The sequence below is a fragment of the Hemicordylus capensis genome, chromosome 1 (assembly GCF_027244095.1).
Source record: "Hemicordylus capensis ecotype Gifberg chromosome 1, rHemCap1.1.pri, whole genome shotgun sequence".
Taxonomy (NCBI): domain Eukaryota; kingdom Metazoa; phylum Chordata; class Lepidosauria; order Squamata; family Cordylidae; genus Hemicordylus; species Hemicordylus capensis.
The window spans coordinates 33,283,756-33,298,129 of NC_069657.1; the positions used below are offsets into that span (position 1 = coordinate 33,283,756).

General features: G+C 46.3%; 1 protein-coding gene across 1 annotated transcript in view; it reads right to left on the reverse strand.

Annotated features, from left to right (window-relative positions):
* Window positions 1–9,498: 9,498 nt before the first annotated feature.
* UBR7 (ubiquitin protein ligase E3 component n-recognin 7) overlaps window positions 9,499–14,374 on the reverse strand; it is a 28,067-nt gene continuing 23,191 nt past the window's right edge. The window contains exon 11 of the mRNA XM_053253878.1: window positions 9,499–9,845. Coding sequence (XP_053109853.1) covers window positions 9,753–9,845 — 93 coding nt within the window. The 3' untranslated portion in view covers window positions 9,499–9,752. The remainder of the gene's footprint in view (window positions 9,846–14,374) is intronic.

Genomic DNA, 14,374 nt, shown 5'->3' on the forward strand with positions numbered 1-14,374 from the left:
CCCTGCGTGCATCCATGGCCAGCTCCATCTTCGCTTGCGCAGCTTTCCTTTGAAATTGAATTCCTTTCCAATTCAGGAGGAACCAGCTAGCTCCCCTGGTTCTTCCTTAATTGCCTGGGTTGCGTCAGGGGCTCAACAAGTTAGGGAAGGCTGCCACCTTTATGGCTGTTTCCTCTTCGGACACTGCCCAGCTGTCAGCTAGGGCTCTGGCCTCAGATGTTAAGTTCCCTCGGCTTCTCTGGCTCCCAAACTGGAAGGTGGACCAGAAGTCTAGAAGCAACCTGGCCAATTTGGCCTTCAAAGGAGGGGGGAGTTATTTGGAGAGGTGTTGGAGCTGGTCTTAGTCGAGACGAAAGACACGAAAAAGGCCATGCCCTCTGCTATGCAACATCAGGACCATAATTCCTTTCCATCCAACTCATCCTGCTCCAAGGGCTACAAATGTAGCTTTTGGCCCCATCAGGGCAGGCAGGACAGGTTTTTCCTGGTCAAAACCCTAACCTTCCTTTTGGGACCATGCCTCCTCCAGGCAGCAGCATGCCTGACAAGCCTACAAGCCCAGCCTTAAATGAAATTCTACCCAATGACTACCCCTCGGACCTGATTGGGGGGATGGCTGCAGTTCGCCTGCACCTAGGTGACCACCTGCTTGGATGCATGGCTCTTCCAGACCGTAGCATGGGGTGCTCCTTAGAACTGACCTCTCAGCTTCCAGACCGCTTTCTTCCCTCGCCTCGGTCCCACAAGTGGCTGAAGCATTGCTTGATGTTGCAGGCGACTGAACCCGTTCCCCCGGGGGAGCAAGAGAAGGGGGGTCTATGCCATCCTGTTCTTAGTTCCCAAGAGGAATGGCGAATGGAGGGCCATCCTGGACTTGAAATTTGTCAACCGGTTCCTGAGGTCCAGGAGTTTCCGCATAGAAACCCTCCACTTCATCCTGATGGCCCTTCAGGGGGGTGATTTTCTGGCCTCCATGGACTTGAAGGAGGTGTATCTCCATGTCCCTATTCATGGCCAGGACAAATGGTTCCTCCAGTTTGCCTACCACAACGCTTCCAATATCGGGTTCTCCCCTTCTGTCTCTCAGTTGCGCCACAGGTGTTCACCAAGCTTATGGTAGCTCTTGTGGCGTACTTAAGGAGCAAGGGGTTCCATCTTTATCCTTTTCTAGAGGATTTGCTGATCTGGTCTTTTACTCAAGAGGGGTCAGGCAGACGTCCAGGCGACCCTGTCTGTGTTAGAGGCACACGGCTTTATCATAAACTACCAAAAGAGCTCTCTCTCCCCAACGACTGAAGTCCTCCACCAGGGAGCCCTCATCAATACTATCAGGGGAACCATATCCCTTCCATAGACACAAACTATTTCTTAAATACCAATCTCTGTTCTCCTGCCCCGGGTCCGACATACTGACCCTAAGTCAGCTTCAGGGACTGCTGTTCTCAACCATAGGTATAGTGCCTTGGGCTCGGTTCCACTCTTGGCCCCTTCAGTGGATGTTATTTCCCCATCAGGATTAGATCCTTCACAGATCCAGGTTGAGGTCCCTCCCGCCCCGAGTCTGGCAGTCCCTGGCATGGTGGGTGTCCCCGGTTCTGGGGAGAGGCATACAGTTTCTTCCTGTGAATCGCATCCAGGAAACAAGGGATGCCAGTCTCTTGGGCTGGGGTGGTCATTGCCAGCGCCTCGTGGCGCAGGGCCTCTGGTCAGCAGGTGAAAACACACAGTCCATAAATTGGCTTGAGTTGCGGGCAATCAGATATGCCCTCAGAGTTCCTGCCCATCATACAGCACCAGCACGTGCTGGTGCAGACCAACAGTGCCATGGCCAAAGCACATGTCAACAGGCAGGGTGGGACAAGGTCCCAGTCCCTAATGCGGGAGAACTCCATTCTGCTGAGTTGGACATAGGACCATCTTCTTTCCCTGGAGACTGACCACATAAGCGGGGCCTCAAACACTGTGGCAGATTGGCTGAGCTGGTCTCAGCTAGATCCCACGGAGTGGTCTCTGGACCTCTGGTCTTTCAGTGGATAGTAGAGAAGTTTGGCTGGCCCATCATAGACCTTTTTGCCAGTCCAAAAAGCTCCAAATTGGATCACTTCCTGACCAGGTACCTGACTCCCGGGGCTGAAGGGGTGGATGCCCTGATGTTTCCCTGGCACTCCAGTCTGAACTACGCCTTTCCACCTTTCGCCATCATTCCACGGACGGTTTGGAGAAGCTGCCATGTGAGAGCGGAGGTTATCTTGATGGCTCCACAATGGCCTCACTGGCCTTGGTTCTCGGACCTAGTGGAGCTGTCCAGCTCATCCCCCTTGTCCCTGGGGTCCCACAACCACCTTCTCAGCCAGGGCCCGGTGTTCCACCTGGAGCCAAAATGGCTCAAACTCCACTCATGTAGGTTGAGCGAGGCTCTTTAGGGGCCTGCGGGTACTCATCAGCTGTCCAGAACACTATCCTGGTCTCCCAGCACCCATCCACAGTCAGGGTGTACCAGTCCACTAGAAGGCCTTCTCCTAGTGGTATGGTTCCCTAGGAGTCAACCCACTCTCGGCATCAGTGGCCCAAGTAGTAGGGTTTTTGCAGAAGGGTCTGGACAATGGCTTAGACCCCAATATCCTCGGCCATCAAGTGTTAGCTATCTCCTCGGTCCAGGTAGTACAAGGGGTCCCTTCTCTATCCTTGCACCCCCACATACAAAGGTATCTTAAGGGGGTGGCTATCCTGAAGCCTCCCATGGTCCTCAGGTTTCCTACCTGGGACCTGAACCTGGTTCTCTTGGCTCTCACTAAATCATCATTTGAGTCTTTGCGGTCTGTGCCACTGAGGCTCCTTTTCCCTAAAGGTCTTGTTCCTGGTTGCTAACACCTCCGCCCAGCAGGTCTCTGACCTGGGGGCCTTGTTTGTGCGGAAGGAGCTGTGTCTAGTTTACCCAGACTGTTTTGCTGCGCACTGACCCAACTTACCTTCCGAAGATTAATTCCATTTTTCACAGGACCCAGGAGTTGATGCTCCCTTCCTTCTGTCCTAACCCTTCTTCCCCCAAGGAAAAGAGTGGCATACACTGGACATGCATAGGGCGGTCCAGATATACCTGAGACGCACCAAGTCCTTCCGGGGCTCGGAATCCATTTTTGTTTCCATCAGGGAATGTTCCTTGGGTAGAAGGGTCTCCTCTTCCACACTGGCCCGCTGGATCTGTCAATGCATCCAGCTAGCCTATACAGCTGCTGGTGTGTCCATGCCTAAGGGGATTACCGCTCATTCGACCAGGAGAGCGGCTCCTTCGGCTGCCTTTTCGACCTTGGCACCACTGGCTGACATCTGTCGGGCTGCCACGTGGGCTCTTTATCTACTTTTGTGAGGCATTACAAAATCAATGACTGGACCTCTGCTGATGCCGCCTTTGGCAGGCGGGTCCTCCAGCAAGTAGTCCCATCTAGGGACCAGACTCCATAACTCCCGCCCTGTTCCTTACCAGGGGCTTTGGTAGGTCCCATGATTCCTAGCAGATACAACCCTCTTCTGAGGGAGAATGAGTTATTGGCACTTACCTGAAAGGTCATTCTCCTCAGAAGTATGGATTGTATCTGCCCCACCTGCTTGTTTGTCTTGTCTTTTCGTCTTATCCGAGTTTCTCTTGATGTCCCCTATATGTCTGTTGGGCAGTTTCCTTTCTGGGGTGGACTGTTCTCCCTGGAGGGTGTTGAGTTAGTGTTAGGGCACATTACTGTTCCTTGGTTCATTCTATTCTATACCTTAAATTACCTTCGGAGCATCTGAGATCTGGCTACAAACTGAAGATTGAGGGGATTGCCCCTCCCTCCTCTTGAGAAGCAAAAGCTCTGATTGGCCCTGTCTAGGAGCAGGAGGTCCTGACTACTCATGATTCCTAGCAGAAACAACCCATACTTCTGAGGAGAATGACCTTTCAGGTAAGTGCCAACGATTCATTATCTGTCAAACCAGCAGAAAGAGTAGGAGCAGTGGCCATTCAAAGCAAGGTTTGACAATTGTGATTCTTCACTTCATTTTCAATGCTCTAAGGATCCAACTAGAACTAGTAGCAGTTTAGCTCTCTAGAGAAGAGGGCCTGTCTAGGATACAGAACACAAGCAGAATAATTTCCTCAATGTTTAAACCCAAATGCCTGTTCATTTTTTAATTGATCTTGGGAAGAAAATATTCAAAACCTTCCACAGACCCATGATTTAGTTTGTACTTTGTTTTGCAACCATTATCTAAATATGTGGACTATTTTCTCAAAACACTTGTTGTTCAGTTGCCATCGAAGATTCTGCAGTTTTCATCTGTGACTTAGATCATATTCCTGATAATGCTATTATAGTTACTATGGATGCTGTCTTTATTCAGCAGCATTCCTTTGGATGAGGTTATGTAAGTTAGTAAACATATTTCAACTCTTAGAAGTGATTTTAGCCATCCTGTCCATTGTACTTAATAACTGGGGGTGGGGGTCAAAGTAGCAGCTAAGGGTTCACTCATGGCTCTGGAAGTGGCCAGTTTATATATAGAATTGTGTTGAGGCTAAACATTCATGTCACTAACCCTTTTCACTTTACATAGATTTCCCCCCCTTTTTGGAATAGTTATTTGTAGGAGCATAACCAATGTCATCATAGATTAATTCCAGGCATAAGCAAGTTCACTTTGATCTTTAGGTTCTTTTCCTGGAGCACAGATACAGACTTCACTCTAATGATATAAGAAAGCTACAGATTGTAACATGCTTCTCAGATGTGGTGGTGGTTCTACATATATTAGATAATTTGCCAAGAATTAAGCATATTGCTCTACAGCATGATTTTCTTGTAGAATCAGACAGATGGACCTATTGCAGAGGGTATCCTTTCTCACAGTGATACATCAAGCTAGAACAAGAGCTACTTTGCAACAAGATGCATTTCCACAGAATAATGCATCACCACAGCTGTTTTTGAAAGGAGCTCTTGGCAAGACTCGACTCAGAGCAGAGGAGGCAGCAAACTATATAAATTGACAAGAAACAAGGGGGGAAAGGACTAGCTAAGTTGGTTAGGGCTAGTATTTTCTAGGGTTTGAATTCTGGCTGCCTAAAGGTGTGTTTCTTGACAGGGTAGTTTCCCAGTTGTACCTAGAGAGACAGTGAGGGGGGGATTGGCTGCAGGTGAGTCACACAGCTTCTGGGAGGAGCCACATTCCTGAAGTGGCTCATTTTGAAAGCAGCTCTTGACAAGACAAGGTTCAGACCAGAGGAGCTCTGCGAACAGGAGCTGGCAAACAGAGTTTGGTGGGAAGTGTGTGGGGAGGCACACAAACGATCCCCCTTGATCACAAAGGGGACACTCAGCACGAGGAGAAGGTAAGTACTATCCCAGTTTTTAAATTTTCTTGGAGAACATAGCTTAAAACCTTTACTTAACTGACAACTGTAGCAAAATCTAGCTTAAAGTAAACAAGCTCTACATATTCTTCATAACTTCCAGTTATGAAGGTAGGTGGCCAGAGGGGAGGGAGTGCTTTCCCATGTATCACACTGAGTATATGTATGACTATCTGTCTGAGGGACTGAAGTCATGGGTGTGTGCTTAATGCTAACTTGGCAAAGAGGCACGTTTTAACGTGGTGATTCTCTTTATTTAGCAGGGGGAGAGTAACTGGCCGTATCCAACCCCAGCACAGTATCTCCAGTGACTGTTGCTGGGGTCTATCTTGTGTTTCTTTTTAGATTGTGAACCCTTTGGGGACAGGGATCCAACCTTTTATTATTTCTCTGTGTAAACTGCCCTGAGCCATATTTTGGAAGGGCAATATAGAAATAGAATAGAATAGAATAAATTTAAAAAGAAAATGAAAATATAAATAAAATAATGCAAAGAGCTCCTGGCTCTTAGTGAACAGGTTTCTTACCTCAAAGCCAAGGTGGCTGACCTGGAGCAAAAGGCAGGTTGAGAGGTATTTGGGTGAGACCCTCAGGAATGTGATAGAGGCATCCCAGTCCCAGGCTGAAAGCTCCTCTACTGTCATGGAGAATGAAGGTCTCTGAGAAGGAGGACATCAGTCTGAGAAAGAAGGGAATGTTCCCATAGAAGGGAACCATTCCTTGGGTGATGTGCCCATATCCTCTCACACAGAGAATACTCCTTTGAGGGTTAAAGGCCTCCTTGTAGAGGGTGATTCAATTGTTAGGGACATAGAGAGATGGGTTTGTGATTCATATGTAGACAGTATGGTGACCTGCCTGCCTGGTACGAAGGTTGTGGGTGTCATGTGGTGTCTGGATAGGCTGTTAGGTAGTGGTGGGATGAGTCAGCTGTCATGGTGCACACTGGCACAAATGCAGTCAGGTGGTCCTGGAAGCCAAATGTGGGCAGCATATTGAAGTTCAGGAGCCCCCAGGGTAGCATTCTATGAAATGCTACCTGTTCCACATATGATTATATTATTAGTGCTTATTATTAAAAGTGCTTATAATAAAAAAAAAGGTCACAGTGCAGCTTTAAAAATTACTCTTGACGGGAACGGGGTGTTATCTGGTTCGGCAAGCAAAAGATGCAAGGGTGCAGATGTCTCTGATAAACCAGAAGGGGACAGAGTAGAACCAGGAGTAGAGCTGACACCTGTTCAAAAAGGTCATGTGACAGTAAGGGAGACAGGACCCACCAATGCCAGGTAAGAGACTCTGTGTATAGGTGGCTATATACCATGCCAAAAACCTCTAAGCCAAGATGGGTGAGCTGGAATGCTTCATTGCTAATGAAAACGGACATACTGGACATTCTCATGGAATTGTAAGAACCAATGGGACACTATCATTCCTGGATACAGACTCTACAGAAAGGACAGGGAGAGGCAGATTGGGGGTGGAATAGCACCGTATATCAAAGGGATAGAATCCAACAAGGCAGAAAACCCAGGAAGACCAGAGTCCTCCACAGAATAATTATGGGTGATGATACAAGTACTGGGACCAGTGTTCTGACTTGTTAAAAAATGATCTAGAAGTTAGGGTAAGCAGCAAAGTGGCCAAATCTGCAGATGACACCAAATTATTTAGGGTAGTTAAACCCAAAAGGATCTCTCCAAATGGGCTGGCAAATGTGGTTCAATGTAAACAAGTGTAAAGTGATGCATACTGGAGCAAAAAACCCACCCCAAATTCACAAATACGCTGATGGGTTCTGAGCTATCAGGTGAGAGATCTTGGGGTTGTGGACAGCTAATTGAAAGTGTCAACTCAGTGTGTGGCAGCTGTGAAAAAAGCCAATTACATGCTAGGGATCATTAGGAAGGCTATTGAAAATAAAAATGCTAATATCCTTATACAAATCTATGGCGCAGCCACATTCAGAGTATTGTGTGCAGTTCTGGTCACTAAAGGACACTGTAGAATTGGAAAAGGTGCAGAAGGCGGCAACCAAGATGATCAGGGGCCTGGTGGCGTACATTATTAGGCAAGGCTAAAGTATGTGGAGCTTTTTAGTTTGGAAAAGAGGTGACCGGGGGCAGGGAATATACGTATATAAAATTATGCATCGAGCAGGGAATGGGCAGATTCTCCCTGCCCCGCCGCTTGGCATTAGAACCAGTGCTCATGGTCATCCCATGAAACTGAGGGTTGGGAAAGTTAGGACTGACAAAGTCAGTACTTTTTTACACAGCACATCTATAGAATTCTCTGCCACACAGTGTATCGATAGCCACCAGCTGGGATGGCTTTAAAAAGGGGCTTAGACAAATTCATGCAGGACAAGTCTATCAATGGCTACTAGTCTGGTGGCTACAGGCCACCTCCAGTCTCAGAGGCAAGATGCCTCCACATACCAGTTGCAGGTGGAGAGGGGGAACCCTCACCGTGTGTGTGTGTGTGTGTGTGTGTGTGTGTGTGTGTGTGTGTGTGTAGGCTTCTCCAAGACATTTGGTGGGTCATGTGTGTAACAGTGCTGGACTAGATAGCCATTAGGCCTGATCCAGCATGGCATGTTCTTATTAAAGCTAGTTCCAGTATTTATGATAGATTGATAATTAGAAGGAAGGCTGCATAAGTGTAAGATCTGAAGGCAGCTATTACTGGTTTCTTGGTTCAGGATATCCTTGGGTGTCAATCCAAGCCTATCATTGCTTAGTCGTACCTGAAACACTTCCAGCTGGCTTATTTAAAGCAATACCTCTATTGCTGTTAGTTTGTGAAAGCACAGTTTTTAAAAAACAAATTTCCTGTCTGTTCTGCTCAGTGACATAGTGTATCATGCCAGATCACTCTGATCAGGCCTTTTGTGTTCCTTATCTAGACAAGAGTAGCTGAGTTGTGTATGTACTTTCACAGATGCCTTATTAAACAGAAGAGGTGTTTCCTTTAGAATAGAGGGCAGCAGCTTTACTATGTTAGAACATCTGGGGAAAAACAGCACACAACACTGAAATCTTAAACAATGAGTGGCTTTGGCATAGTAAAAACAAACATCTTCCTGCCTTGGGGCAAGATAATGTGACTACTTCTTGATTAGACAGCAAAAATTTGTAGTGATATTCCAGTGCAAAGATAACTTGGAACTGTAGTTTGAGGGTTCCCAAATCCTCCATAAGGGTGCCAAAGTTCAACTCCCCAGGACTCTCTGTGCAAAGACATTCTGGTACTAAGGCTTTTAAATGTAAAAAAAAGCTCTACCCCATTTTGCTGTAGATATTTACCCCAAGTTATTTCCGACCTATCTTCTCAACATTTCCAAACTCATCACTAATGGCAATCAATTCTGAGATGTACTGTGTAACCTAAATGATGTCAGAAGACTAACATTGAGTACTGTGAACATACACATCAAGACATTTACTAAGAGTGATTAGTAAAGCTTTCTAAAGTGAAGCTTTAGAAAACTGATCTGCTTTTGAAAGTTGATTTTAACATCCTTTTCAGTATCCCTGTCTTCAGTTTATCTAGTGATTACAAAAAGGTGACAACTTCATATTTTAAATTTGTTTACTAATTGTGTCAGCTACTCCTCTTAATTTACAAACTAACACAATTGAGCAAGATAAGCTTCCAACATGAGACCTCCTGTGCAGTCTTAAAAAAAAGCAGTTGTAACTTTGTAAAACCATGCTGTAGACAGCACTTTATATTCTAAAGGAGCAAGAAAGTAAAACAGACATTTCACTGTAAAATGTTCTGTACAGTAAGTGAATTTTTCCAGACAATAACTATTCTGGAATATGTGCTAAAAACTGCACCTCAACAGGTTCATTCATCCCTATTTTGATCCTGTAGTCAGGGTGTGGCTTTTAAAAACAGGATTAATCAGAAATCAGTATAGGAAATACATGTAAGCTGAGCTGATATGAACCTTTGTACTGAAATTTACATTTTTGTGAGACTAGGCCAATTTGCTAGGTATAATGATCTTTTCCTGATCTACTTTCCTTTCAGCCATCAGCACTAGTCACCTATACCAACTTATGAGGCTTGTTGATCTTAAGTTAGGACAAGGAAATCTTGGATCAAAGATTAAGTAACCTTTATGTAGCATTACCCCCACCTTCCTCAAGATGAGTGACATGTTATGAAACCATTATTCTGTTATTTTTCAGCAGAATTGCCATGAAATTGAAGCACATGTTTCAGCTGCAAAGCAATAGACATCTTATAGGGCAAAAGCCTAGATGAACAATAAATTGGATTAAACAGGAGTGGAGAGAATAAAAAACTAGGGGAGATGACTGAAAAGCTTGTCCTTTGACTTCCAAAAGCCAGCCTAGCTACAGTAGTATTGCATCCGGTCTGTCCTCCTCCTCTTTCGAGATTGAAATTCTTCAAAGAACTGCTGAATGTCCTCTCTCTTAACAACCTGTTCGCAAATAAAGGGACACACACACAGAGTTAACTTCGCATGTAAGGAAACAGGAAAAACACTTGAGATCTTGTTTTCCAATCAAGAGCTCCAACTATGAAACAAATTGTGTTCAAAAGTGGGTCACTCTATGCCATACCTCCAGATTTGATACACTCAAAACAAAGTGGTTATAATGACCAGATATGCAAAAAACCCATCTCAAAAACAGTCTCACGATATTTAATATCAATAGTTTTAAAAGTTGAGTCTTATTCCTCTACTCCCATGTGTACTGCTTGTTGCAAGACCAGACACCCCCTGCTCCTTGCAGACAACCTTGCCACGCTTGCCTTCCCCCAGTCTGAGACTTCCCAGGAATCACACTACTCAAGTAAGAGTGATACAGAGCACAATTCCAGAACTCGGAATGCTCGAAGATCTTAGCTTTGCAAGATATACGGCACAAGCAAGAACAATGGCTGGACACTTCAAGAGTGCTTTACCACCATTACTACTAAGTAATCCCAACCAAAGCCAGCCACTGAGGAAAGACTCCCAGCTCAGAGGGTATAATTTCCACATAGGTTTCCCTGGCAATTAGACACTGCCTAAATGAAAACCAGCAGCGATAGAAGACTAACACATACTGAGGAGTACAGAATCCTTCCCAATGACCCATTCAGGTATCCATTACTCACCCCCAAAACCCACATCCAGGTACTAGGAAATTCCACTGGCTTAAGCTTTACAAAATGTTTGCACCCAGGTAAAATCGGTAGCTTTTTTGTAGGACAAAGACTGCCATCACCATTCAATGGGCAAGATCCAACCTAAGATGGTTGTCTCTATTAAATTTTTATACCGCCTTTCCTAATTTGGCTCAGGGCGGTTTACAAACAAAACAGTTAAAATCAGTCAACAATAAAAACAAAAATGTTAATATACCATAAAACAATCAGTTAAACAATTTAAAAACCCTAAAAAACCCAACCAATACATTAAAAATCCCTTACAACAATTTAAAAACCCAGGAAGGCCAGGCCAAACAGATAAGTCTTAAGGGCTCTCCTGAAGGTCAGTAAAGAATTCAAACTACGGATTTCTGCAGGGAGCACATTCCACAACCCAGGAGCAGCTACAGAGAAGGCCTGCCTCAGAGTTGCCACCAGACGTACAAAGGCAGCCCCACACAGAGCGCATTGCAGTAGTCGAGCCTGGAGGTTACCAGTTGGTGCACCACTGTTTTGAGGTTGTCCTCTTTAAGGAATGGACGCAGCTGAAGCTGATAGAAAGCACTCCTGGCCATGGCCTCCACCTGAGATACCAGGGTGAGGCCTGGGTCCAGGAGTATTCCCAAGCTGAGTACCTGCTCCTTCCAGGGGAGTATAACCCCATCCGGCACAGGGAGTTCTAGCTCATCCCTCAGATTCTGAGCCCCTACAATGAGTACCTCCTTCTTGCTTGGATTCAACTTCAATTTGCTATCCCTCATCCAGCCCATTACTGCCTGTAGGCAGGCATTTAGGGAATGGACAGCATTTCCTCATGATGCAGATGAAAAGGAGAAGTAGATTTGGGTGTCATCAGCATACTGATAACACCCAGCACCAAAACTCCTGATGACCTCACTCAGCGGTTTCATGTAGATATTAAAAAGCATTGGTGGCAGAATGGAGCCCTGGGGGACTCCATACAACAGCTCCCGTTTTGAGGAGCAACTCACACCAAGCTCCACCATCTGGAATCTACCCGAGAGACAGGAGCAGAACCACTGCAAAGCAGTGCCTCCTATCCCCAACTCCCCCAGGTGACCCAGAAGGATACCATGGTCGATGGTATCGAACGCCGCTGAGAGATCCAAGAGAATCAAGAGTCACACTCCCTCTGTCGATTCCCCGGTAAAGGTCATCCATCACACCGACCAAGGCTATCTCAATCCCGTAGCCTGTTCTAAAGCTAGTTTGAAATGGGTCTAGATAATCAGTTTCCTCCAAAACTGCCTGGAGCTGGTCAGCCATCACCCTCTCAATCACCTTGCCCAACCAAGGAGGACTGGAGATTGGCCTATAACTATCTATCGCTGAGGGATCCAAGGAAGCCTTCTTAAGAAGAGGTCTAACTATTGCCTCCTTCAAACATGGAGACATCCTACCCTCCCTCAATGATGCATTTATATTAACTTAGCCCCCTCCAACAATCTCACTGCTAGATCGAAGCTGCCAGGTCGGGCAAGGGTCCAAAGAACAAGTGGTAGGCCGCACCACCCCAAGCAGCTTGTCCACATCCTCAGGAGTCACAGATTGAAACTGATCCAACCTAACACTGCAAGAGGGATCGCTGGACACCTCCTTCATAGACCCTGCAGAAATAGTGGAGTCCAAGTTAGTCCAAATACAGGAGATTTTGTCCACAAAGAACCCACCAAAAGCGTCACAGCAGAGTGCCTCTGGGTACTGATTTAAAGCAGAAATTATACTTCTCACAACCCGGAATAGCTCTGCCGGAACCTGCAGAGGCAATGCACGCTGACCAAAATCCCTTTTTTGCCACACACCACTGCAGAAACATTCAAATGGGTCCTATGCTGCATCCTGTCAGATTCGAATCGAGATCTTCTCCACCTGAAGTCGCCTACCCAGCCACTTCAGCCCTCGCAACTCCTCAGAATACCAGGGGGCCATTTTTGAAGCAGGTCTGGAGGAACGCTTAGGAGCAATCGTGTCTACTGCCCTGGTGAGTTCCTTATTCCAGGTTCCCACCAGGGCATCAACAGAATCACTGGCTGCACCAACTTCAAAACCCTCCAAGGCCTTTTGGAAACCTACTGAATCCAGCAGCCTTTTTGGGCAGACCATCCCAATAGGTCCATCACCTCTGCAGGGTGATGAGAGTTGACAGAGCAGTTGGAAGTGGAAATAGTTAAATTCCCCTGTAAATGGACAGCTGCTCTGCCAGCGCCAATTCTTCTATTCCCCACCACCACAGCAACAGACGCAGCCCACCCACCCCCGCACCATCCCACTCAGGATTGGCCAAGCACATCTCATCAAATAGGCCTGGCACAACTCAGGACAATAAGAACAGCCCTCTAACCCAAACCTCCACCCACCACGATATGGCCTCCCCCCAGCCCCCAAAGCTGGACCCCTTTGGCAGCCGCCTACAGGCAGGCCACTGGCCATGCCTCAGGCATGCCTTCAGTGATTTATAAGCCTCTGGCAACCCAGCAGCCCCTCCTGCCACAAAGGACTACTGGGCTAACACAGGTGTTTGATATCAGGCTCTTCTGAAGGCAGCAAGCTGGCAGGGTAGAAGATGGAAATACAACCCAGAGGGGGCCAAATGTAAAGTCCAGGCAAGGGTGGGGGAAGGGGGAAGCGACAGTCAAGCCCTCTAACCTGCAACTTTCAATGATACTTAGTCATAGCAAACTTAATCTGGATCCTGCTCTGTGTGGGGTTGGAAAGACCTTGCAGAGGTTGCGGTTGAATCATGTTTTTGTCCAGAACCATAATCCAAAGATGTTTTGTTCTCTCGATCCTGCTACAATGCAGGATCCATAAAGGCTCCACAAAGAAAAGGGGGAGTGGGGAGGTTACCACCACCTGGCGGGGGGGGGGGAATCCTACCCTTTATAGGAGTGTAAATACCAAGCATTAGGTAGCAGCATTAATTAAAATAAGTTGTTCTTACTGTAGCAGTTGAAGTGAACTCTCAGATTTTCATCTCAAGTTTTAAAAGAACGGGCAGTTATTATTTATTTATTTATTTATTTACACAGTCAGACAGGTGTTATTGACTGGTTTGTTTTATCCAGACATCGAGTCTTCCCAAGGGTGGTGGTATTATTATTATTTATTATTATTATTTTATTTTTACATTTATATCCCGCTCTTCCTCCAAGGAGCCCAGAGCGGTGTACTACATACTTGAGTTTCTCCTCACAACAACCCTGTGAAGTAGGTTATGCTGAGAGAGAAGTGACTGGCCCAGAGTCACCTAGCTAGTATCATGGCTGAATGGGGATTTGAACTCAGGTCTCCCCGATCCTAGTCCAGCACTCTAACTAACCACTACACCACGCTGGCTCCTTTAACCAAAATGAGAGTTTTTGTTAAATTCTTCAAAATATATGGTTGTATTATCAGCTCAAACTAATTGCGCAGAAAATCTTTCCATCCTAACAGGCGTTCGTAATTCTCTGCAGCCAGTGTTGAAGTCAGTTATCCAATAGGGATGTGCACGGAACCAGTGGTGGCTGGTGTGTGTGTTTATCTTTAAGGAGCAAGGAGGGTGCTCCCCATGCTCTGTTTCCCCTGCCAGCAGTGTCTTTAAAAATGGTCCCAGAGGGTGGCAGTGTTGGGGACAACCTGACCCCAACATTAAACCCAGAATTACCAACCCAGAATTGTGTAGAATTCAGGCCTGTGTCTGAATTTCAGTTTATTAAGGAATCAATTAATGCCTGAATTCAGATGAACTGACCAGTGCATGACACCCAGACCTCATGACTGCCTGGTAAATGATTTGTGAAGGCAGGGGCA